At 60.7% G+C, this 24613-nt stretch overlaps 2 protein-coding genes across 11 annotated transcripts; one reads left to right on the forward strand and one right to left on the reverse strand.

The window, feature by feature from the left end:
• Nucleotides 1–5: 5 nt before the first annotated feature.
• Nucleotides 6–17331, reverse strand: LRRC56 (leucine rich repeat containing 56). 4 transcript variants are annotated; one of them, XM_060019595.1, is made up of 13 exons: nucleotides 17125–17331; nucleotides 15282–15352; nucleotides 14646–14833; nucleotides 12504–12591; nucleotides 11956–12016; nucleotides 4143–4239; nucleotides 3873–4073; nucleotides 2897–3080; nucleotides 2314–2490; nucleotides 2171–2235; nucleotides 1927–2069; nucleotides 1580–1713; nucleotides 6–300 (listed from the first exon to the last, which is right to left on the reverse strand). In XM_060019595.1, exons 3-13 carry the CDS (start codon nucleotides 14820–14822, stop codon nucleotides 8–10), a joined length of 1620 nt encoding a protein of 539 aa, XP_059875578.1. In that variant the 5' UTR covers nucleotides 14823–14833; nucleotides 15282–15352; nucleotides 17125–17331; the 3' UTR covers nucleotides 6–7. The 4 variants fall into 4 exon arrangements, with proteins under 4 accessions (XP_059875578.1, XP_059875579.1, XP_059875576.1 ...); XM_060019596.1 differs by lacking the exon at nucleotides 3873–4073; XM_060019593.1 differs by having other exon boundaries at nucleotides 3873–4239.
• A 132-nt stretch (nucleotides 17332–17463) lies between these two features.
• On the forward strand, nucleotides 17464–22142 carry HRAS (HRas proto-oncogene, GTPase). 7 transcript variants are annotated; one of them, XM_060019604.2, is made up of 6 exons: nucleotides 19133–19304; nucleotides 20498–20659; nucleotides 20827–21005; nucleotides 21096–21255; nucleotides 21346–21427; nucleotides 21777–22142. In XM_060019604.2, exons 2-5 carry the CDS (start codon nucleotides 20549–20551, stop codon nucleotides 21406–21408), a joined length of 513 nt encoding a protein of 170 aa, XP_059875587.1. In that variant the 5' UTR covers nucleotides 19133–19304; nucleotides 20498–20548; the 3' UTR covers nucleotides 21409–21427; nucleotides 21777–22142. The 7 variants fall into 7 exon arrangements, with proteins under 7 accessions (XP_059875584.1, XP_059875583.1, XP_059875585.1 ...); XM_060019601.1 differs by lacking the exons at nucleotides 19133–19304; nucleotides 21346–21427 and adding an exon at nucleotides 17464–17516; XM_060019600.1 differs by lacking the exons at nucleotides 19133–19304; nucleotides 21346–21427 and adding an exon at nucleotides 17560–17897.
• The last annotated feature ends 2471 nt before the right edge of the window (nucleotides 22143–24613 follow it).

Consider the following 24613-nt stretch of genomic DNA (forward strand, 5'->3'; position numbering starts at 1 on the left):
ATGAGGTTCAGGTGCGGCATGCACTGGAGGCTGGGGGCCTGGCTGCTGGATCTGGTGCTGACTTTGGGCCTGGACAGCCTTCGGCTCGAGGGCTGGGGCCTGAGGCCACCTCTAGGGCTCTCAGAGCAGTCACTGCAGCCAGCCCCTGACCCAGGCCAGGCCCCAGACTACCCAGGGCTCTGAGGTGACGCCCCCGAAACTGCAGATCTGTGGACCCCCAGGAGCTGCTGCCCCTGTCATATGGCATGAGGGACTTGGGAGGAGAGGGGGTCAGGTTGTAGCCCAGGGTCCTGGAAGGCTCTGGAAAAGAAGGAAAAAGACGGCATGTCAGACAAGGGCCCCCAAGGAGTCACTTGGGGCGGTCACCATGGGCAGGGCTGCAGTGTCCACTGTGGCTCCTCCCCTTAGCCCTTCACCGCCCCCCAAGGCAGCACCCCACTGCCCCACTTCCTGTGCTCCCCAGGGAAGCTGTGGCCCCTCGGCCCTGTGACCTCTGACCTTTGCTTGAGCTGGACCCACCTCTGGGGAAGTCTGGGCTCTAGCTTTGGGTCACTGGGTCCTGTCCCCTAGGGCATGCTCACAGGCTGGTGGCCCTGGGGCAGTTCCCAAACCTCCCCTACAGAGCGAGGCCCTGGCACCTACCTGAGGGCAGGCTGGGTGGGTGTGTCCGTGGTCACCCAGAGCCCACCCGGCCCCGGACTGTAGTAGGAGGTCCTGGCACCCCTTTGTCCCTCACTGCCTGTCACCCCTCCAGCCACTCCTCCTGGCTGCCTGCCTGCTCCCCCTCCACCTTTCCACCCCTCCTGGCTGTCTCATGGCCCACCTTCCCCAGCCCCTCCCCACAAGCCGCAGCCAGCACAGGAAGTGCAGGGCTTTGACCTGCCCTATCCCTGCTCCACCCTGGCTTCCTTGATGCGCACCCGCCCCCAGTGCCACGCCACCCCGGAGGGTCATTGGGCCAATCTTGCAGCCTCCATTCTGTGGCCCCTGCTTACAACGCCCCCTCCCCGGGTTTGCCCACCCAGCTGTTCTGCCAGTCGGGTCAGACCCTTCCTCCAGGAAGCCTCCCTGGGGCCTGCTGGGTGAGGGGTCTCTCTGCCTTAAGGCCCTGCATTTGCTCCTTTCAGCCATGGTCACTCTGAAGCCAGTGTCCCTGAGGGAGGGCCTCGCCTGGCTTAATTCTGTGTCCCGAGCCCAGCACAGGCCCTGTCTGCAGAGGAAGGGCAGTCCCCCTCCCGGCCTTGGTCTCCTGCCCATCTGGTGGCCTTGCTCCCTTGGCTGGCCTTGTGCCGTGCTCCCCGCAGGACTTCTGGTGGGTCTGTCCTGCTTGCTGTCCCGGCCCCTCACTGCCCCCACCCCTGGGGACACTTGCTCTTTCATCCAGGACCCCTCTGGCCGCTGCTCACACTGTGCTTCTCTGGAGGGCCTTCTCTCTCTCTCTCATCCAGCCCCGGTGGCCACATGGTCCCATGGGCTCAGGGGAGGGGGACTTGGGGTTGGAACCCCTTGGTCGTGAGGCCCCACCCCCAAGAGAGGACCTCCCCGTCCCACCCATCTCAGAGCCGGGGTCGCGCGGTACCTGGGGCCAGGCTCGGGGGGCGGGGGCGAGTCGTGGGCCCAGCCTCGTCCTGCTCTTCCTCAGGGCCCCTCTGTGGGCCCCCAGGGGCGGCAGCCGCCTCCTCCCGGGACTCCAGGCACCTACTGGGGAGGGGACTGGGGTGCGGGGAAAGAGAGAGGCTGCAGCCCTGCGCCTCCTTTGGAGCCAGTCCCAGATGAGTGTGGCTCGGGCTGGTGCCCCAGCCTTGGGCTCCCGTGACCAGCCCCTCCAGCCACCAGGAGGACCAGCGAGCACTCAGCTAAGGCAGGTCTCAGCCAGAAGGGACACACAGGGTGGCGGGGCCAGGCTGGGGGGCAGGGAGAACCCACCGCAGGCGCAGCTCCCTCAAGGCCGGAAGGCTGGCCGAGGCCAGGAGGTGGCGGCTGTCTGCAGGGTCAGGCCCTGGCGCGGAGGCCCGGGCGGCCAGGTCTTCGGGCCCGGGAGGCGGCAGCCTCTCTGGGTGCGCCCCAGCCTGGGGAGGGACAGGCTGGTTCAGGGGCACGGCCTTCGGGGAGGTGCTGGGGCAGGCGCCGTCAGGCCGGGGCACGGCCTGCTGGGGGGAGCAGGCTGTACCTGGCACTGGTGCCGGCGCTCCTGCAGGCCTTTGGCGGGGTTTCCACAGAGGACCCGGCCGGCACCTGAAGAAGAGGGTGCGGCTGGGCCTAGTTCGGGGCTGAGGGGCTACAGGCAGCTTCACGCCGAGGTGGGTCGCCTACCGTGGGTGAGGCTGCTGGCGTCGTCCTCTGGGGCTGGGCCCTGGGGAAGAAGGCCTGCAGGCAGGGGGACCCCGGGGACCAGCAGGGAGCGGGGCCAGGGCCTGGGGGCCCTGCGCTGGGTCTCAGGTGAGCATAGCTCGGGGCTGCGTCTCCAAACGGGGGATCCGTGGGGAGAACCTGCACAACAGTCAAAATCAGAGGTCATCAAAGCCCACGCCAGCCGGCCACCCAGGATCCCCCCAGCTGAACCCTGTCCACGGAGCAGGGCCCCCCACCACCCAGCATCCGTGTGCCCGAGGCCCAGCGCCACCAGGGGGCAGGTTTGGCCCTCCTTTCCCCCTGAGGATGGTTGGGGAGGCCCCCACCAGGGCTGCTCACAGGGAGGGTGTCCTGGCCTGGGGGTGGGTGTGCAGGGCTCTGGGGACGGGGCAGGTTGGGGTGGGTGGGGGGGTTCGTGGCTGAGAAGGGACACGAGGCGGCTCTCCGGCTCTGAGAGACCTGTGGGCGGGGCCAGGGGTGGGGGGGTGGAGCCCTCTCCTGGGGCAGCCCCAGCCCGAGGCCCCTGGACGGCTTCCGTCTGTACCCAGCCCGGGGAGCAGGCTGTCCAGGACGCTGCCCTCCTTGATGGCCTCCTTCACCACGAGCCAGTCGTGGTCCAGCTTCCGGGAGGTCGTCAGGCGTGTGTGTGTGGCCGGCAGCTCATCCAAGACCTGCAGCTGGGGGACGAGCTTCCTGACCTCTGCCCGGTAGTTGTAGCCCTGGGGCACCTGCGGTGGGGGTGGCAGGCCTGAGTCTGGTGGGCCCGTCAGGCCAGCATTGCCCTGTAGCCGCTGCCCCCAGACCTGCTGGGGGGCAGTGCAGGGGAGCTGGGGGTCGGGGATGCCATCTCTCTCTGCCCAGGCGGCCAGGCCAGCCTGGGTCACTCTGGGAGAGCAGGGACTGCAGGGACTGCAGGGACCCTGGGCTCTTACCCATGCATGATCTCACTCTCTGGGCTCACTGCCAGGGTCCAGGGGTGCCCTCTGGCCTGCGGAGCTGCCCTGAACTCAGAGCTCTGGCCCAGTGGGCGGCCGCTGTGCACAGGCACCATGAGTAGCTGGGCAGGCGTGTGAGCTCTGGGAGTGCACGGGCAGTGCGGGGGTGTGTGCAGCCGCGGGCGGTGTGCACAGACCCCCGGTTTACGAGCAGCGCTGCAGGGGGTGGGGCTGCCTCTGCACGGGGCCTGCATGGGTGTGTGTATGTGAGCGTGTGTGCTTGTGTACATGACTCTGTGGAGACTGTACAGAACACGCGTGGTTCCCCATGGCGTGTGCACAGACCTCCTGGGGTGTACGCGTGGCCCTTCGGAGTCTGGTCCCGGCCTAGGAGGACGAGCTGGCAGCCGCCGGGCCTCCAGCAACATGGGAATGAGCTCCTAGTGAAGAAGCCCCGGCAACAGGCGGGTGTGCCCTAGGCGTGTGTCCTGGGATCCCCTGCGACCCGGCCGGAGTTCAGGTGGACAAAGCAGTGCCCGGGCCGAGAGGCTGGAGCTACAGAGCGCCTCCCCGCCCGGTGCCCACCTGGTGGGCGGGGCCGGGGCCGGGCCACAGGCATAGCGGGTTGCCCTCCAGGGTGAGCGTGGCCAGCCGCGGGCATAGCTGCAGGTAGCGCAGCTGCCCTGGGTCCTGCACACAGTTGCCCTCCAGGTCCAGCACCTCCAGCTGCTCAAGCAGGCACAGCGGGCTCAGGTCCGAGACGTCGTTGTAGGAAAGGTAGAGCTCCTGGGGGGCACGGGGGGGCTCAGTCAGGGCACCCCTCCCCCCGCACTCCCCGGAGCGCCGCAGACCCACCTTCAGAGCCGGGAAGGAGCCGATGCCATCCAGGTCAGCCAGGCCGCAGCGAGCCAGCCACAGCACCTGCAGGCGGCCCAGGGAGGTGCCCAGGTCCCTGCAGGGGGTAGGGTTGGCTGGTCAGTGCGGTCCTGGGGCGGAGGGTCATGTCTCGGTGGCCGTGAAGGCCCTGTGCCATGCCTCCTGCCCAGCCGCCACCCACATCTGGCTGTCTCCAGGTTCAGGGACAGCTGTGACTGGCTTGGGTGGCCTCCAGGCTGAGGAAGGGGCTCCAGAGCCCCCGGGCCCCTGTCTTCCCTCCTGGCTGCAGCCGCCTGTCTTGGGCACCTTATCCAACCCCTGCAGGGTCCGGGCCTGGCCGCGGGAGCTGCCCTCGTGCTAGACGGCCGCTGCCTGCTGTAGTGGGTGCCCCTCCCCAGCGGGGTCAGCCGGGGTGTCCTCCCTCCCTCTTTCCTCCCGGCCTTTCTTGTGGATGATTTCCCTGTGTCACAGCCCCTCCCCCTGCCCCCACCTGGGACTTGTTTGTGCCACCCTCCCTTGGCGGCCACTCCCCTGCCAGTGGGCAGGCCGGGGCTCTCCCATCTGCCCCCGACCTCAGTGGGCCCCACCTCTGCCCGCGGGGTCCTCTCAGCCTGGGTGACCCTCGTCTCCTGTCCGGGCACCGGCCCACTGTTGCACATCCTTTCTGTCAGCTTCTGGGATATTCCCTTTTGTATTTTCTCTCCTCGCAGTCTCTGCTCTCATATCTGGAGCTCAGCCTCTCACGTGTGGTCTCTGAGAAGGAGCTTGTTCTCATCCCTTCTCTCTCCCATTTCCATGTCTTTGCCTTTCCTCTGCTTTCTGGGAGATTCCCTTCTCTTCCAACAATGCTGGTAACATTTTTTGTCAGCCCTCATACATTTAATTCCCAAGCGCCCTTCGTTGTTCTCTGATCTTATTTCATGGCATTCTGGTTTTTTGTTTTTTTTTTTTTTCTGGTACGTGGGCCTCTCACTGTTGTGGCCTCTCCCATTGCGGAGCACAGGCTCCGGACGCACAGGCTCAGCGGCCATGGCTCACGGGCCCAGCTGCTCCGCGGCATGTGGGATCCTCCCGGACCGGGGCACGAACCCGTGTCCCCTGCATCGGCAGGCAGACTCTGAACCACTGCGCCACCAGGGAAGCCCTCTGTTTTTGTTTTGAGGGTGCAAAGAAGCCACGTCTTCTTCCGTGTCTCTCAGAACATTCACTGAAGGTGCCTGGACGTTTTACTCCCCTCCTGGCATTGTCTGCTTCCTCTGGGGTCCTGTGGGTTTGTCCTGACTTCCCTTTCATGCTGGGGGTATTATACTATTAATAGCTTCTTGGGCATTCAGATTGGGAGTGAGGGTCTGAAATGCTGACTCACTGGAGATGCTGAGGTGAGGGGCTTCCCTGCGGTGATGAGGTAGCACATGTTGGTCCTTGCTGGCCGCCCTGCCCTCCCTGCCCCGGCTCCAGCAGCTCTGGTCTCCCCATGGTCCTGAATCGCACCTGCACTCTGGTGCCCCTGGTCTTGGCATCTGCTCTTCCTCCTGCTTTGGGGGCTCTGCCTGCTCCAAGTGAAGGCGCCTCCTCACCTCTGAGGTGTTCCTGGCCCGCCTCACCTTTCTGCGTCACTGGGGCCCATCTTCCGGTTCACAAATTCCCCTTCGGTTATGTCTCATCCACCGACTAACCTGTATGTTGCGTTTTTTAAGTTTTGTTCTGTTACCGTAATCTCCACCTTTAGTTACAGAGATTCCATGTTTCTCCCCAGTCTACTGCCTTCAATGCATTTTCCAATCATCTTTTAATTGGCTGAAATTTGCGCCTCATGATTCCTTCAAGAGGGGCTAATCAAACTATTTTCCTTAATTTCTTACTCATTCCAAAATGTTGGCTGGGTATGAACTTCTTGATTCATACCGTCTTTCTGCTGGGCTGTGTAGACATCATTCTACTGGCTTCTGGCTTTGAGTGTTTCTATGGAGAAGTCTGAGGAAAACGTCCTTTTTTTTCTCTTCTTAAAGGAAGACTTGATCTCTTTCCTTGGCTGCCCCCAATATGATCTGTGTCTTGAAGTCCAGGAACTTTATTAGGATACGTTTCAGGGTTGCCAATTCAGTTTCAGTTTTTTATTTCAATCTGTAGATGAAAGTTTTCTTTTATGTCTGACAAGTTTTCTTTATCCTTTAAACAACTGTTAGGTTCTATTGTTTCTCTTCACTTCTGTAAAGATTACAATTCTGCACATGCCAAACCTCTGCTAGTTGCCCTTCAGGATTCTTTTATTTTTTATTTTCTTTTATTTTAAAAAATTGTTTAATTTTTGGCTGCATTGGGTCTTTGTTGCTGCATGTGGGCTTTTCTCTAGTTGCGGTGAGTGGGGCTTCTCTGTTGCGGTGAGTGGGCTTCTCATTGCGGTGGTTTCTTTTGTTGTGGAGCACGGGTTTTAGGCGCATGAGCTTCAGTAGTTGCAGCATGTGGGCTGAGTAGTTGTGGCTCACGGGCTCCAGAGAGCAGACTTAGTAGTTGTGGCGCACGGGCTTAGTTGCTCCGCAGCATGTGGGATCTTCCTGGACCAGGGCTGGAACCCGTGCCCCCTGCATTGGCAGGCGGATTCTTAACCACTGCGCCACCAGAGAAGCCCTAGAAAGTTAGATCTTTAAATATATTTATCAAAAAACCGGAAGGAGTAGAACAATTAAGCTAAGCATTCAGCTCAAGGAGCCAGAAAAAGAACAACAGCAAATAACAAAAGGACATGAAGGAAAGATGTAATCAAGATTAGAACAGAACCAGTAATAACTAGAAAAAACATAGAGAAGATGAACAGAGCCCAGTGCTGATTCTTTAAAAACTTAATAGACAATCCTCTGGCAGGACTGATCAAGGATGAACAGAGGGACAATGCAAATAAATGTATGGAACTTAAAAAGAGGAATAATTATGGCTATAGCAGCAATTTAAAACAACAAAAACCATTATGAACAAACTATATACCAACATTCTTGAAAACTAGACAAAGCTGGTGCCAAAAGAAAGAAAACTAGACTAATAACCACTAAAGAAATTAAACAGTGATTAACACCCCTCGCCCCACCCCCGCCAAGTCCCCGGATCTGGATCAGTTTTAAAAATAAGATCTATCATGGAATAGACAATCTCTATCTTCCACAATAATTTCCTGTACAGGAAGTTTCAAAAAATTAAGCAGTTGAAGAGAACAATAAAAGGGAGGGCCCCGTCCAAGTCAGTCCTTGATTCCAGGACCAGAGAAGTACAAACTGGGGCATTAAAGCACTATCACTCACGAAGACTGATGTGAAAATTGCAAAGCAAATATTATTTTAAGGTTACAGTGATTTAAAAATAACTCATCAAGTAGTGTTACTGCAGGAATGTAAGGATGAATTACCATCACAAAATCTGTCAGTGGAATCCAGTGCATAAATAGAATAAAGGAGAAATATCATTTTATGATCATGTCAATAGATGCAGAGGAACCCAGACACATACCCGTTAAGATCAGGAACAAACCAAGGATGCCTGCTACTGTCATTGCCGCTGTCTAACATCGTACTGGCTAGTAGATCCTAGCCAAAGCAATAAGACAAGAAAAAGGAGCAGGAGGATTTGAGTGAAAGATAGCACTCGTAACTTGCTGATAACATCACCATCAGTATGGAAACCCATCTGAATTAACAAATTATTTGAATTAATAGGACAGTTTGGCAATAATGTTAAATACAAAACAAAGGTACACTATTGCCAGAGGTAATAGACCCATTTATAAAAATCAATTGTTTTATTGATTTAAAAAATCTATTCTAGGAAATCCAAAAAAGAGGGCATATATGTATACATATAGCTGATTCACTTTGCTGTACAGTAGAAACTAACACAATATTGTAAAGCAACTATACTCCAATAAAAGTTAATAAAATAAAAATTTTAAAAATCTATTCTAAATCAGCATAGTGTTTCTCTAAATTTGCAACAATCAAACAGAATACAGCAGAATCAGGCCCTCATCCATGATTATAAAAATACTATAAGTATGTGGGAATTAATTCAGTTCTGGTTTCAGGGAGCCCTGCCTTCAGAGGAGGCTGGTGTCCTGACCTGTCCCAAGTGGCAGCAGGGTGCACAGGTGGGGGTCCTGGTTAGCCCACTCCAATCATAATTCCATTCCCTTGCTAGTGGTTGGTGTAAGAGAGTGTATACATGATACAGTTCTGGCCAAAGAAACACAGAAGAATGCTGGGAACCTTCTTGTTCTTACTGATGGACACAGGAAGGCACATTTCCTGTTATGGGATGAATTGCATCCTCCCCCGCCCCAGAAATTCATATGTTGGAGTCCTAACCTTCAGGACCTCAGAATGTGACCTGACGTGGAAACAGGGTCTCTGAAGATGTAATTGGTGGAGGTGAGGTGGGCCCTAATCCAATATGACTGGTGTCCTTACAAAAAGGGGGAATTTGGATCTGGACACAGGAAGAAGAAGGCCACGTGAGCTGAAGGCAGAGATTGGGGTGATGAGTCTACAAGCCAAGGAATGTCAAAGGCGGCCAGCAAACCCCCAGGAGCGAGGAGTGAGCTGGGTTCTCCCTCTGGCTCAGAAGGAGATACACCTTGATCTTGACTTGTGGCCTCCAGACCTGAGGGAGTCAGTTTCTGCTGTTCAAGACACCTGGTTCATGGTGCTTTGTTCAGCAACCCTAGAAGACTAGCTACCACACTCCCTCAGCCCACCAACGTGGCTGCAGCAGCCCCAGGCATGGGGATGGGGGCCACATCCTGGGGGGCCACCGGCTGCGTGAGCCACCACCGGGCTACTTGTGTGCCCTCAGAGACAGGGATTCTCACCTGTTCTGTTCCCTGACATATCCTCTGTGCTTAGAACAGGGTTTGCCCCGTGGTCCTTAGGCACTTAAGGGATAAACAATTTCTCACTGCTCAGGCCGGTTGGCTGCAGGTTTCTGTAACTTGCAGCTGAAAGCGTTCTAACCTATAAACTTTACAGAAGAAGTTTAAAGACTCTATTAAAAACATTAAAGCACACATGAATGGAGAGCTATACCATATTCATGGATGTATATAACATAAAAATTAACCCAAATGAGCATGTGCCTTTTTAAAATTCCGAAACAAAACAAAACAAAATCCTGAAAGATAAGGGTGTGTGAAACCCAGCAAACTGATCGTAAAACTCAAATGCAAGAATAAGTGCTCAGGAATAGCTAGGTCAGTTTGGAGAAAGGAAAACTACGAGGAGGGTAACAGATGTTACAGATTAACACAAAGGCGCACCAATGAAGACTGTGATGACGGAGAGCTCCTCACTCCGCCAGTGTGTCCGCGTGGGCCTGGGGTAGACGATGCTGGGAAAACCAACTCACCAGGTGGTGCTAAACAGAACTGGGTCTCCATCTCATATCAGGAGTGGAAGCAACCTCACAGATAAGTAGGATTAAAGACCCCAAACTGAAAAGTGAGACCGTAAGTGAATAGAAGAAAAAGAATATCTCCAAGACCTTGAGGTGCAGACAAACCTCCTAAAAAACACCCACAATACCAGCCAGAACTGATGGGCTGGAACAAATCAAAATGAGGGGTTTCTGTTTAAGTGAAAGCCACCATGGTCTGAGATCGCGGGAGGAGGAAGGGTGGAGAGTCTTCAGGGGACACACACACGATTAAGTTGTAGTGAGAACTGTCCCTTCAATCATTTTAATGATCTCCAAGTTAGTTGCTGAGTTTCAGAGATTGTTACTGTGGTTTCCCCACACAGTGGTCCTGGTGAAGGATGCTCTTGTCAGATGCTGGCTGGCCTGGAAACCAGCCCCATCTGTCCTCACGTCAGTGACACTTTCAGGGGCTGAATTCTCTCTCAGCTTCGGATGAAGTGACAGCCATCACATGAAAATTACTTTCCAGTCCTCATAACACTGCCTGACGTTTTAATGTCTTGACTGTCTCTGTCATCAGCTAAGCTGTGATACTACTTCATCGCACTGTCATATGGAATTAGCTTCCTTTTACAAATATTTGTTTACTGTCACTCCGTGGAGATTTGCAAACAACATTTGGCCAAGTTTCAGGATTCGCTAACAGACAACTTAAACATTCCTTACAGTTTTCACTGTCGTTATCAAGGAACAGAACACATGTTTTATATAAATAATGATTTAATTTTTTCTTGGAATTGATTTTTTTTTTGAAATCAAATATTTTGTTTTGTTACAAATGGTAACAAATACTTAATTTTATACCTTCCACTTCTCTTTGTAGTTTCCATCCTTTATATGTTTTCTATATATTCTATTGTTCTTTGAGCTAATTTGTAAGCCTTAATAATGAAGGAGTAAATATGATTTTGTCTTTGTTAACTTAAAGTATTGACGTCTCTGTCAGAATATTGCTGAACCATGTATAGGTACTAAAGGCAATTCTGAGAACCTGCTTTCCAGACCCTTCCTTGCAGGCCCAGGAGCCATGCAGGAGCCGTGGAAGCTGGCATCCGCCTGCTTGTCCCTGCCTACGGGGGCCACGCGGCCTCTGATCTTCTTTGCTTCCACTTCTAGGCTTTCAGGTGTTTTTCAAATTCTTTTTGATGTTTATTCGACAAACAGCAGTACAAATAGGAAAAATCATGCAAGGCTGCTTAATGAATACCTTTATCATCTCCTCTGGAAATGACTGGATACTTACAGCCCATTTAAAACATCAGGAGAACTTTCTAGAATTGGGACTGGCCTCCCACTGCCCCAAGACGGCTGTCTGGCCGCATAAAACCAGCAGGGCTGGGCTTCCCTTGTGGGGCAGTGGTTAGGAATCCGCCTGCCAATGCAGGGGACGCAGGTTCGAGCCCTGGTCCGGGCGATTCCCACATGCCGTGGAGCAACTAAGCCCGTGCGCCACAACTGCTGAGCCTGAGCTCTAGAGCCTGTGAGCCACAACTACTGAAGCCCACGTGCCACAACTACTGAGGCCCACGCGCCTACAGCCCGTGCTCCGCAACACGAGAAGCCACCGCAACGAGAAGCCCACGCATCGCAACGAAGAGTGGCCCCCACTTGCCACAACTAGAGAAAGCCCGTGCACAGCAACGAAGACCCAACGCTGCCAAAAATAAATAAATAAAATAAATTTATAAAAACAAACAAACAAAATCCCAGCAGGGTTTTCCTGACACCCATTTTGTTCAAACACCCAATAAACTCTGATATTACCTCAGCTTTGTTCTTTCCAGCCCGACGAAGTAAGCAAAAACCTTAATCTGTCCTGATTTTTGCATTTTGTCTTTTAGGCTATTAAGATGCTGTTGTGTTTCACGTGGGGCCTGAGGTCCGGCTGGGCAGTAGCGGCCATGCTCCTCTGCTCGTCTTGCTGCGCTGATGGGGGCCGGCTCAACCCCCAGCTACGGCCCCACCAGCACGGGGACACAGCCCTGGGCTGTGGTGAGGGGTGGGGGGATGCCCCAAATCCAGAAGCTGGTCGGTGATGAGCCACCCAGGCTCGCGGGTTGGGGGTCCTCTGCCAAAGGTCAGTGGGCGCCTTCCGGGCACCACAGGGAGGTCCCTGGAGACCTCGTCAGCCACAAAACCTGGCGTAACCAGCCTGACCCTGACTGCAGGCTCCGGGTGGCGGGCGCCACCCTCAGCGGGGCCTCCAGCGGGCCAGGGGTGGGCGACGTGACCGGGGTGGGCGTTAGGGCCGGGAGCTGGCGATAGTGCGATGCCCAGGACCCCACCCAGGCCGGCAGCACGCCCTCCCCCGTGACCACCGCGGGGGGTGGACACTCACCTCAGGGAGCCCAGGCAGCTGCCGTTCAGCTTCAGCTGGCTGAGGTTGGGCAGGTGCAGCCCTGTGGGGCCGCAGGAAGCGAGGTCAGCGCAGGCCCTGCTGCCCTGGCACCTTCAGAGGCGCCAGCGCCCTTCGGCCCCTGCCGCCCGACGGCTGCTCTGAGGCCCACATGCTGTGTCTGAGGCCCGGTTTGAATGATGCAGGCCAGCAGGGGAGGGTGCAGGAGGCACCCCGTGGGGGCAGAGGCACACAGAAGGCCACGGGGCCATGGGACTCTGTGGGGTCTTGCCCCCGGGCCGCCTCCCACGGGGAACTGCAGGCATGGCCAGACCACACACTGGGCTCCAGAGCACAGCCCCCCCAGCCAGTGTCCCAGGCTCCCAGGGCCCCGGGAGAGGGTTATCAGTCCCTGGAGAGCGGGGTGCAGGGCAGGTCTGTGGGTGCAGTGGTCAGAGACCAGATCCTGGTGGGCAGGGCCCGAGCAGGCCGAGCCTTCAAGCACGGCCTGGCCATGACAGTGGAGGGTGTGCATGGGCAGGGGCTCTCACCAAAGTTCCCCAGGCTGTTCTCGTGGGTGTTGACACACAGCTCCAGCACGCTCACCAGTCGGAGGTCATCCACCTGGGCCAGGGCCTGCTGCAGGGGTCGGTGGGGAGTCAGCCCTGAGAGCTGGACAGAAGTCACACACACCCCGCCCCGCCCCCCAGTGAAACTCCTGCTTTTGGCTGCAAGCCTGGAGCAGGTGGCAGGCATTTCCCTGCCTCACCCATGTTGACTGTGGCCACGATTGGCTCCAGCTGGACGATAAGTGTGATGTGACAGGAGTGGAGATTGTGATCCTGTGTGGCTGGTGGGGCCGTTGCCAGAGAAGGGTGTGACCTGAGGTGTGCTGGTGTCCTAACGAGACCCATGGAACAGACCCAGTGCAGCTTGGGGCCTGGAGCCCAGCTCTGCTCAGCATGGCCGAGCCCCAGCCTCCTTCAAACTCATGGACGGTACACCTGCACTGTAAGCTGATGAGTTTGGGGGTTGTTTGTTATGTAGCATCACTATAGCAATAGCTGACTCATACAAAACTTGGGATCTAGGTGCAGCTCCAATAGCTACCATAACACAAATGATGAAACGATGTGACACTGGATGGGAACTGGTGGGGGGCGTGTGACGTGAGTGTTACCGAAGCTGGAAAGATGGAGACCCAGGTCATGTGACAATGGAATTTTTGGTAAAAGGGTCTCCTGTAGCAACCTGGATGGCAGAAGATGCACACAATGAACCTGTGATGGGGGTGGAGAGGTGCCAGGCAATTGTGGGCAGAGTGAGCTGGCCACAGTTCACTGCATTTGATGAGGTTTTACACAAGGCAGAGTTCAGAGCTGGTGGAGAGAGCCCAGGGGTCCTGGAACTCGTGGCTTGGAAAATAAAATGGCTTCTCAGCTCAAACCAGTAAAAGAAGAAATGAAGAAGGGCTTGGAGTTAGGATGACTCAGTAAGACTCAGCCTCAGGGAGAAACCAGTTGCCACATGCTGACTACATGCGAGAGGGTCTGGGAGGACAGAGGCCTGAGACCCCCGGTTCCAGTGACCGAGGGAGATGCTTCAGCAGCCACGCTTTGGCATGGTGGGCACCGGACTCAAATATGTTAGGAAGCAAGGGTGGTCCTGGGGTGCTTGGGCCACGCTCACACAGGCAGGCTCTCTCCCCAGCCAGGAGCTGGGTGGGGGAGGGGGAGGTCCCAGGGTGGACGGAGTAGCTCTGATCAAGGCGTGTCCCCAGCACCCAGCCCGTGCAGCAGCGGGGGCCGGCGGCCTGACGTGACGGGTCCACGCTGGACCAGGACCCTGGGTACTGTGGGCGCTGCAGGCCTGGCTGGAGGGCGGACACACAGGGGCTGCTGGGGGGTGTGGGGAGGGGGCCAGCGGGAGTGTCCTGTCCACCTGCAGTGACCAGACCTCGTGGACCCTTCTCCGAGTTGGTCAGGGAAGTGCGTGGGGACCTCAGGCAGCCAGGCTTCCTTCTGTCGAGTGTTGGTGGGTGCGTCACCCCAGGGTCTCCAAGGGTCCCTCACCTGGGTGCAAGTGTTTGTGTGGGCTGGAGGGGTGCTGGGGAGTGCCTGGCCCTTAGCGTGGCTAATGACGGGCGAGAGCAATGGCCAGAAAGGGAAGGGGTCCGGTCACCAGGAGGTGCAGGGCTGCTCTCTGGGGTCACTGGGCAGGAACCTGCAGGCGAGAGGGCTCTGCAGAACCTGCTGGGCCCCAGTGTGGGGGTGGGAAGCAGCTGCCACCGCACCCCAGGTTTGGGAGAGAGGCTTCAACAACTGCGCCAGATGTGGTCAGTGGGACCCCAGGATGCCCCGCCCTGCAGATGGCCTGCTCCCTCCTCTGCTCATGGCTCCCTGTCTGTGCGCCACGCGCTCGGGTGGGCTGTCACCCTGTTTCCCACGGGAATGAGGGGCCTTCTCTCTGGTTCACGGAGGGGTCCCTGGAGCCCAGCACACGGTAGGGGCTCAGCAAATCTGAGGCTGGGCCTGGCTCGGGCCCTTCTGCGGCCTGAATGCCTGGGGGACGTCTGTGTCACCAAACACCTGGGGTCGGCCCAAGGGTGGAGCAGGCGCAGGGGCCCCAGCGGGCCGAGGGCATCTGTCAGCCATGCGGGCCCCTGCGCCCGAGCCCAGCCCCCCGGCACTCACCAGTCGGGCAGGTGACAGGTGCTCCTCCGGCAGCCGCCCGCTGTGGCTGCCCCCTCGGCTGCCCGGGGCCTTGCTCTGGGGGCGGGGCTTGTGCCGGCCCTGCCAGCTCAGCGCCCGCACTCGGACACTGGCTATGCTTGGCCGAGGCCCGTGGGCTCTGTCCCAGGCCTGGTCCATTCACATCCAACCTGCTGGGTGTGGGCAGAGGGCAAAGCTGCTCAGCCTCTGCTCTTCCTCTGATCCACAGCCCAGCCGAGACCCTGTGCAGCCCTTGATGTACGCACGCACACAGCAAGCCCCCAGAGCCCACCTCTGGCCCGGAGAAGGCTGTAATGGTGAAGCCCCAGCCTGCCCGGGGGCCTTGCCGTCTCCTCCCTCAGCCTGGGCTCACACCCCCGGCCTGGGCAGGCCACCCTCCCTGTGCTTCTGCCCGTCCTTCAGGGTCCACGCGGGGTGCCAGCTCCGGCCTGCCCTCTGAGGCCCCGTGTAGGCCGGGGAGGGGGGCTGCCTCGAGGTCCCGTTTGCCCATTTGCCGCTGTAACCAGCAAGCCTGTGCCTCGGGCCTCGTGCTGTGTGTCCTTCTCCACCTGATGGTCTCAGGCACCCCCCCCCCCGTGCCCATTGAGACCCCCTCACCTGGAGGCTGCTTTTTCCCACCGTGGGCCAAACATCTAGGCAAGAGGGCAGCATGTGGCCCCAGGCGGCACCTGAGGGAGAGACAGTCAGGTTGGCCTCCTGGCCAGGTCACCATGCTCGAGGGACCTGGGACAGGCTGGGCCAAGGCCACAGGGCCCAGAAGTGAGCAGATGCCAGCCTGGGGGCTGGCCCTTAGGTCCTTTCAACCATCCTGATGGGGCACCTGGCCCGGCTGACTGGAAAGACAGCCATATGGGTGACCGACGCTAGGGTGCCTCTGGGTCCATCCAATGCAAATGCTTGGTCTTCAAATCCCCACTTCCCTCCATCCCCAACTTTACACTCTCCAAAAGGGGTCCCCAGCCTGTTGCTCTGGACCATCCCCTGTGGGCTGGCCTCCCAGGCACCCTGTCCCTCTTGGGCGTTACCCCCAGGGCCACAGGAGGTGGTCCACCTGCACCAGGCTCACCTGGCGTTGCTCCTTAAAGACACAGATGCCTGTGCCTGGCCCCAGACCCTGGAATCATCTCTGAGGGTAGAGCCAGAAGTCTGTATGGAAATCCTGGCTTCTTCCCTCCACCTTGGATCAGGGCCTCGCCAACCCCTACCCCTGTGCTCCCTCCCGACCTTCCTGGACTTACTACCTGATAAGACCGACCCCCTTCTACAGCCCTCAGTTCAGTTGAGTGAGTGCCTTGCCTGAGACAGCAAGTGAGCTCTGTGTGGGCAGGACACTCACCTGCCATGTCCAGTGTGCAGAACAGGGGCTCAAGAATATCCCCCAAAATCAGTGAATGTGGCAGATGCAGCTTCTGGCCACTGTTCTTGTCTATCACCCCCTGTGGATGGTCAAGATTCATCCTCCCTGGGGCGGGGGTGATCAGCTAGCCTTTGACAGAGAGGGTGGGAGGGAGTGCTGGGCCTTGGGACAAGCTGCCCGGGCTCCACGTGCCCTTGTCTGGAAAATGACCACACACCAAGGACCCAAGGAGGTGAAGGCCATGCAGGGGAGCCTCACGAAGAGCCTCACGGAATTTCTGGCCAGGATTTCTTTCCGAAAGTTCCTCTGCTGCCTGCCTTTCTCTGGCTGGTGAACGGCCCTAAGCCTCAAAGGAGGACCCCAGCACCAGGCCCCCTAGGAAGATGCTGCCCCCACCTACCCCAGGGCTGCTAGCCTTGGGCTCTGGGAAAGGGATGGGCTGGCCAGACTGTGGCCTGGGACGCCAGTGGGCCACTCTCTTCCCTTTGTGCCTGAGAACAGCTGACCTGAGGTCCTGCCCATGACTAGGCCCAGAGTATGGGTCTAGATTAGCCAAAGGTCTTGGGGTCCAAGGAGCAGGGCCTGGGTTGGAGGCTGAGGTTCCCATTGAGACACTATCCCTTCACATCTACTCACTGGCCTGGACCCGTCCACACTGTTCATGGCCCTGATCCCATCCTGCCCTGCCACTCCGTGAGTCCCCAAGTTGGAAATGTGGTGGCCTTTCTCTCTCCACGGCCCAGACTAACACCAGCTCCTGGCCGGGCTCATCACCTCTCTGGGTCCCCTCCACCTGCTATCCCTTCTGAGGGTAGGGCCTCTCCCCTCCTAGGTCCCCATCATGGAAACTCCCAGAGTGGGTCCCTAGGCAGGGCTTGGGGTCCCTCCTGTCCCGGTGACCACGAGACCCTTAGCAGGGCCAGGGGTTGTGGGATGGGCCCCCAGGGGACCAGATCTGACAATTGGGGCATCACTGGGACCTCACTGTCTTTCTGCTCCATCCCCGGCCTCAGTTTCCCCCCCAACACGGGAGGAGACAGCGAGGCCTGAGGCCCCGGACCCAAAGGCGCGCTCGGCTCTCACCTGAGGGGTCGGCCCCGGTGCCCCAGCCTCGGGGGCTTGGTCCCGGGCGCCCTCCTTCGCCAGGCGCTCTCTTCGACTTGGGGTTGTTCTCCCGGCCGCGGGGTTGAGGGGCCTGGGCGCCAAGGCAACGGGGGCGGGGCCTTCTCTGAATCTGCAAATATTCATGAGCCGCGGGAATCTTCCAGCTCCTCGAGGCCGAGCCACGCCCCCTAGCAACGGTTGCTAGGGCGGGCGGGAGGGCGGGCGGGGCGGCGGCCAACCAGATTGGGAGGTTCGAGCGTGTCCCGCCCCGCACGCGCGGGAGCGCCCCTGGGGCCGGTAGGGCAGCTGGGGAGGTGAGGCGCGGTCGAGACGGCGGGGCGCAGGCAGGCCAGGTGTCGGCTTCCGCAAAGGTGGTCTGGGGTGGAGACTCGCGCCCACCTTTCTCAGGTGGTAGGCGCCCGTGTCGGGTCGTCCCTGAGGCCAAGGCCCTGCGGGATTTAAAGGAAGCGCTTTGGGAAAGGACCCTCAGAAGACGAGGGAAATGCAGACCTGGACTCCTGGAGGGGAGTCCAGAGTGTCCGCGCCGGCGAGAGGCGCCGTCACCCGTTTTCACTTATCCGCCTTTACTTCGCGTCTACGCGCGTCAGGCGCGAGCCGGGCTTCGTCGTGGCCGCGGCGCAGTGCGCGGGATGGCCAACCGGACACAGCCACGGCACGTGGGGTCGGCGCCGTGCCTGGGGCGGGGGCGGCCCCCCCCCCAGGGGCCCGCCGAGGTCAAGGCTTGCAGTGGGGTGAGCTCCTGGGGAATAGCACGGAGCCGGCACGGGAGGGGGCCGAACGGCGCGGAAGGGGTAGGAATGGAAGGGGGTGCCGGCTGAGCAGAGGGGGAGGTTTGGCCTTACGTGTAATGCACCATTCTTTCTTATAAACAAGGAGAATGTGTTTATGCGTTACTTTGAAATTTTTTTAAATGTTAAATCATGTACTTCTGAGAATCTCTAAAGGAGATACAATGTGCATATTTATGCTTGGGGTGGGGGAGTCTTCAACCCCCTATGGCAGCTTTTGGGTTGGATTTCCTGGGTACCGTTTGGGCCTCAGGGTGAGCTCCTGCAGGGCTGGGCTCCGGGCTTTGGGGAAGCTGGGTGGACGGGTAGTCTGCAGGGCCTGCCGAAGTTGGGGGAAGCTGGAGATCAGGGAGCGCGGGACAAGGGCCCTCTGCGGAGCTCGGGGCGGGGCTGCGCACTACGTAAGTGAAAAACAAGACCCCCCGCACTGGGTAAAAAGATTGAGCCGGACTCGCTGCTCTGCGGGCTCAGACGTACCCGCCCAGCCGAGGCGCCCTGCGCCGCCTGGCCCTGGGCGCATGGCTGAGCCGCGCCCAAGGACCCCGCCGAACCGCCAGGCGTCCTGGGAGCCGGGAGGAGCCCCTTCCGAAGCCACCTGCACCTGACCCGCGTCCCGGCAGCCCCTCCGCTTTTCCCCGGCCTCGGGTCCGGGGGAGTCTGCGGTGCTGACCCCGCGGGCTCCACCCTCCCTGAGGCTCAGCCCTCGGGCTGTCCCCTCCGCTCCGGAACCCCTACGGTGTGCTGCGCGGCACGGCGCAGGGACGGCCTAGGGGGGCGTGGGCGCAGCTGTGCGCGCCGTGAAGGTGCCCAGGGGCCCGGCGCTGGGCTCTAGGAGTGGCGCAGGGGCTCGAGTCGGACATCGGCGACCCCGCCCCAGTCCACACCCGGCCGCGGACCCGCTTCGCCGCGGGGTCTCTATCATCTCGCGAGTCCCGCCTGTTCCCGGGAGAGTTCTGGCAGTTTCCGGAGAAGTTGTCTCCCCCGGACCCCGTCCCTAGCGGAGCCAACCCCTCAGGCCGCGGCCCACGAGGCCCAGCCGGGCGGGAACCGCCCTCCGCGCAGCTCCCGGAAGCCCCGCCCGGCCGAGGCCTCTGACGGGCGGGCCTCTCGGCCAACCGGGGTGGGGCAGAGCGGGGCCCGGCGCGCGCGGCCAATGGCAGGCTGTGCCGGGCTGACGGACGGGCGCGGGGCGGGGCGTGCGCGGCCCGGTCGGGTGTCCGCCGCCCGCAGCGCGAGCCGCACCCGCCGCGGACGGAGCCCATGCGCCGGGCGAGCCAAGTGCCCCGACCCCAGCCCCCGCCGCCGCCCCCGCCCCGGCTCCGGCCCCGGGGGCAGTCGTGCCAGTGAGCGGTGAGTGCGGCGGGGGCGGCGAGGGCCGGGCCGGGCGGGGGGCCTGCTGTCCTCGCAGGGCGCGCGGGGGCGCAGGTGAGCCGCGGGCGGCGGCGGGCGGGGCGCTGCGGCGGGAGTTGCGGGCGGCGGCTGGTCCGCTCTGCCTCACCCAGGCCAACCCCTTCGGCTCCGTGTCCCGGGCCCTGTCTTCCGGGGCCCCACAAGTGCACTGGGTGTCCCCGAGCGGAGGCCCGCCCGTGACCATGGCGCTAGGCGGGGTCTCCCACCCGCCAGAGACCCAAGGACCCCTGCGAAGAGCTCGGGCACCGGGCGGCCATCACATACACCAGACGAATCTGAGGTTTAGGAAGTCACTGCCCACTGTCCCCACAAGGGCATCCCTTCTTTAAACGTCACAAATTGGGGGCACCCCAGCTAGGGGCCTTGGCCCCAAGCCTTTTTCCTTTCTCACCTGTCTCTTCATTTCCACACCTCCTTTGGGTCTTTTCCTGTGATCGGCTTCTGCTTCCTGGAGCCCTGGTCCCCTGCTCACCTCCTCACCTTCCTTATGCTCTCCAAAGTTCTTCTGGCAGTGGGGCCCCGTGGGTTTCCCTTTATTTTTCCTTTATGTGGATTTTTTCTTTGGAGCGTAGCCCGAACCTGCCAAGGCAGGGGTACTTTCTGTCTGCTCGTTATCGTGTGCCTGGAGCAGTACCTGGCATGCAGTAGGTGCTCAGTGAATACTTGTCAAATGCACCAGCATGCCCGGGGGTGGGGTGGCCTGGAGCTGGTTGTCAGCTGCCACCAGCCTGTCCGGGCACGCTGCTGTGCCCGCCACCGTGGCAAGGCCTGTTCTCATGGGGGCGCTGGTAACGTCAGCCCACGGCGCTTCCAGTTCAGGCTTCTTGCCTACCCAGCAGCTTCTAATTCGGGTGCATGCTTGGGAGACGCTCTCAGTTGTCAGCCCTGCCTCTGGGGGACCGGCTCCCTGCTTCTCTCACACAGTCATTAAATGCAGCTGGAGGCAGGACCCCCCTCCCACCTCTGGGCTGGAGGTGCCACAGGTGAGCGGCTGGGCCACCATTCTGGCTGCCACCCCTGTTACCTGGATGTCCAGGCCCAGAGGGCAGGCTGGGCCTGGGCAGGCTGGGCCAGGTAGCTCAGCGGGCCTGCCCTGCGTGGTCTGGCCGTGCTGAGTGCCGCTTCCTCGGCAGGTGGGACAGGCGACCACTGCAGTGCCTTGTGCTGTGGTCCTTTGAGGAGCAATGACGGAGTATAAGCTCGTGGTGGTGGGCGCTGGAGGCGTGGGGAAGAGCGCCCTGACCATCCAGCTCATTCAGAACCACTTTGTGGATGAGTACGACCCCACCATAGAGGTGAGCTGGCCCGGCCCCTGTCCACAGCCTGGCTCCTGGCGCGGGCTCGTCTTCTACCCGCTCTGCAGGAAGGGGTCTCTTCGTCGTAGGTCCTGGGGGGCACGAGAGGAGCGAGGGAGGGTCCCGTCCCCGGAGGGCCTGCTGTCTCTAAGCAGTGTCCTCCCCAGGACTCCTACCGGAAGCAAGTGGTCATCGATGGGGAGACGTGCCTGTTGGACATCCTGGACACGGCGGGCCAGGAGGAGTACAGCGCCATGCGGGACCAGTACATGCGCACCGGGGAGGGCTTCCTTTGTGTGTTTGCCATCAACAACGCCAAGTCCTTCGAGGACATCCACCAGTACAGGTGAGCTGCCCGCGAGCCCTCAGGGGCCTCCTGTCCTCCCTCAGGGGCCGCGGGCAGCCTGCCCGCCAGCTCACGCCTTCCCCTTTGCAGGGAGCAGATCAAACGGGTGAAGGACTCGGATGACGTGCCCATGGTGCTGGTGGGGAACAAGTGTGACCTGGCCGCGCGCACCGTGGAGTCTCGGCAGGCCCAGGACCTCGCCCGCAGCTACGGCATCCCCTACATCGAGACGTCGGCCAAGACGCGCCAGGTGAGCAGGCCCCCTGCCCCCGCAGCCAGCCAGGGCCCCGCCCCACCCCGCCCGGGAGCCGCACTCACTGCCCCCTCTCCCTTGACGCAGGGCAGCCGCTCTGGCTCTGGCTCCAGCTCCGGGACCCTCTGGGACCCTCCGGGACCCCCGTGACCCAGCAGCCCCTCTCGCTGTAAGTCTCCCCGGATGGCAGGGCAGCGAGGGAGGCCAGGGCCCAGGTCTGGGCCGACACAGCTCCCGGGGGAGGTGGAGGTCCCCGGAGAGAGCTGCCCTGAGCCAGACCGGAGCGGTGACCCTGGGGCCCCCACCCCTGTGCCCCCAGATTGCCCCACGGGTCCTGGTCAGCCCCAGCCCCTCAGTGGGCCGTGGGGGAGCTGCTGAGGACAGGCCTCCACGGGGTGGCCCCTGGGGCCGGAGAGGAGCAGGGTCCAGCTCCCCGTGTGCGGGGTGGGGTGAAGGGGCTGGGGTTCTGCTCGAGGCCGAGGCAGTGGTCCCCCCCTGAGCTGGCCTCCTCTTCCCAGGGCGTGGAGGATGCCTTCTACACGCTGGTGCGCGAGATCCGGCAGCACAAGGTGCGCAAGCTGAGCCCGCCTGACGAGGGTGGCCCGGGCTGCCTGAGCTGCAGGTGCCTGCTCTCCTGACAGCGGCATGGGCGCGGGCTGTGGAGGTGCCGGATGAGACGCGGGCTGAGGATGCAGGGAAGGAAGGAAGTGCTGCCAGAGCCTGGCCAGCCCAGGTCGGTGGACAGAGTGACCGCGGGCCTCCCGGGACGCTTTGCACAGACTGTCGTGAACTGACGCCGGCGGCCCCCAGTTGTCACTCTCCTCCAGCCCCGTCCTGGCCCACTGGGCACAGGCTGAGTCGCAGTAAATTATTTCATGTCTTGACCCTGGCATTTGGCTGAGGTCGGGAGGCTGCGGTGCGAGTGACGCCCCAGGAGGCATGCGGGAACCTCAGCTTCGTGCAGCCGGCAGCTTCTCTGCCTCTGGGGGCCCCAGGTGCGTCCTCTGGAGACCTCTGGGTGCTGTGAGAACCAGCCCGTCTACCACTTAGCACACGAAAATTTATTCACCTTTAACCGGCAAGAGGGGAAACTGAGACCAAAGACTGTCCCTTCCCTGGGAGGGAGGCCTTCACAGGGAATGGCTGGGGGGCGGGGAACTTCTTCGGACTCCCGGTGGGGTCGATTCTCCTGAGTTTTGGGGACCCTGGAAGGCAGTAACTGACTTTGGCAGAGGGAGGAACACAGCCCGTCGGGTCCAGTGGCACCCTCTGCTCTGCCCCGTGGGGACCAGGTGGCTGCGTGGGGTCCAGCGTTTCGCTGGCCCTGCCTCCTTATGTGTGTGAGGGTGGCCCGCTGGCCCCTGCCGTCCCCTCGTTGGAGGTGGCCTGTTGCTCCCAGGGCCACCTCAGGTCACCAAAGCGGCCTGTGGTGCCCATCCAGGCCCCAGGTGGCCACATCCAGCTCCGAGAGGGCTCACCTTGCCTTGGGCAGAGCTCTGGACTGGCCAGGGCGGCCCCTTTAGTCATCATTGCAACTGTCGGGGTGCTCACAGCGCCCCTGCCTTCCCGGGGCCCAAGTCAGGCCAGGCCAGGCGCTTCTGGGTCAGGGCCTTGTGCTGTGTGAGGGGGTCCTGTCCTCAAGGAAGGCCAGCGTGAAGAAGTAGGGCGTGTCACTGTGCTCACAGTCACCTTGTTCTCTGGAGGCCCCTGAATGTCCAGCTTCCTCGTGGACGCAGAGGTTGGGGGTTGTGGGCACGTGCGGGGCTTGCTCTTGGGGCACTGCCCCGGCCCCATCGCGGCCGTGCTGGTCACTGCCCCAGGAGGGGTGCTGGCTGCAGTCGTTACAGGGCAGGAGGGGTGTCGTGGGCCTGGAAGTGCTCTCTTCAGTGGGCTGGGCAGAGCCAGTGGCTGGGACCTCAGTGGGTTTGCAGGGCCGTGCCTGTCGTGTGGCCCTGCGGGTGGCCCAGGCAGGTGTTGAAGCAGAGAGGACCCAGCATTCCGGCTCAGAGCCGATGTCTGGGGGCCACTTGCCTGTGGCCTCGTGGTTCACTGAGAGGCTCGGGAGGGAATTCCATCACTGTGGCTGCAGCCGATCCTGAGGACTGTCCTGGGCTGGGGACAGGCAGGCCAGACTCGGAGCCTCCGGGGCCCCCAGCGGGAGGCCTGAGGCCGTGGCCCCCTCGTGCCACTGCTCCTTGGCTTTCAGGATGGCCGGGCCGGGCGAGGGGCTGGGCTGCTCGTGCTGGGCAGGTGGGCCAGGGAGAGCCAGCCCATCTTCTCCGGGGAGCGTCTTGATGCTGGGAGGGGTAAGGAGAGGCCTGGGGGCTGGGGCAGGTCGCTCCAGGCCCAGGGGCCTCGTGGGGAACTCTTCAGGTTTTGCTGGAAATGTACAGACCAGGTCAGCTTCTCGACCAGGCCGTTCGGCCTGCGCAGGATGGGCCGGTGGGACCCTGCATGGCGGCCCCAGCCCAACACTGAAAACAGCTCTCCAGGCTGCTGACCCCTGGCTGTCCTGATGCCCAGCCCTGGCCTGGTCGGCCGAGTCTTAGAGCAGAAGAGCAGATGGATGGGGGTGAGGAGGAAGGCCTGGGGCTCGCCCCACCGCTCACTGCCCCAGAGGGTGACTCCGGAGGAGACTGCTGCTCAGTGCCCCTGAGGGAAGCAGGTCCCACTTCGTCCTGCGTAGCTTGGCCATCGAGGCCTGCAGCTGCCTGAGCACCACGTCGTCCTCCAGGGCCCAGGCCCGGGACAGCGTGTCCTGCAGGAACTCCTGCAGGCCTTCCAGGGGCAGCTTCAGGAGGCGTTCTGGGGGTGCGGATGCCATCAGGCCAGCGGGGGCCCCACCGGGAAGACTCAGCTCCCCACCCTGGGGCACCTCCCGTGGGCGGCGGCTGTGTTCCGCTGGGCACCACACCTGTAGGTCTGCTGTGCCCGGGAGAGCCATGGGCAGGGCCACTGCCAAGGGCGTGCTCCGGAGGGCGGCCTCTGGGCTCCTGTGCTGGCCAGCCTGCCTCCTCTGCGGCCTGCACACCACGCTCTGGGACCTTAAGGACTGTGTACACCATGGCCGTCGGCATGTGCTTGCTCTCCAGGATGTAGGCATCCCAGAGCTTCAGGGTCAGCGCAAAGGGGGTCTGTGAGGACAGCAGGCCCAGGAGGGGCAGCTTGAGCAGGGCACGGTGGTGGTCCCAGCACAGGGTAAGAACCCGCCACCGGCCTCCGGCCCCTGCAGTCGCCCGGGCTGCATCAGACAAGCTCCTGCAGCTCCTCATCTGGTGGGGCTCGTCCCGGTGGGGCCGTGGCTCCTGGACTCAAGGTCCTGAGGATCTGGCCAGCACGACCCCTAGTCTGGGGG

The sequence above is a fragment of the Delphinus delphis genome, chromosome 8 (assembly GCF_949987515.2).
Source record: "Delphinus delphis chromosome 8, mDelDel1.2, whole genome shotgun sequence".
NCBI lineage: Eukaryota > Metazoa > Chordata > Mammalia > Artiodactyla > Delphinidae > Delphinus > Delphinus delphis.

What these genes read in the sequence shown, in the direction of transcription:
- LRRC56 (XM_060019593.1), bottom strand. Translation starts at nt 14,822, where the DNA reads ATGGACCAGGCCTGGGACAGAGCCCACGGGCCTCGGCCAAGCATAGCC. An exon ending in AGCGCCGGCACCAGTGCCAG is followed by an intron (nt 2,070 to 2,170) that starts GTACAGCCTGCT and finishes GTCCCTCCCCAG; the next exon opens with GCTGGGGCGCACCCAGAGAG. An exon ending in TTGAGGGAGCTGCGCCTGCG is followed by an intron (nt 1,714 to 1,926) that starts GTGGGTTCTCCC and finishes CCCGCACCCCAG; the next exon opens with TCCCCTCCCCAGTAGGTGCC.
- HRAS (XM_060019601.1), top strand. Translation starts at nt 20,549, where the DNA reads ATGACGGAGTATAAGCTCGTGGTGGTGGGCGCTGGAGGCGTGGGGAAG. An exon ending in AGTACGACCCCACCATAGAG is followed by an intron (nt 20,660 to 20,826) that starts GTGAGCTGGCCC and finishes TGTCCTCCCCAG; the next exon opens with GACTCCTACCGGAAGCAAGT. An exon ending in CGTCGGCCAAGACGCGCCAG is followed by an intron (nt 21,256 to 21,776) that starts GTGAGCAGGCCC and finishes TCCTCTTCCCAG; the next exon opens with GGCGTGGAGGATGCCTTCTA.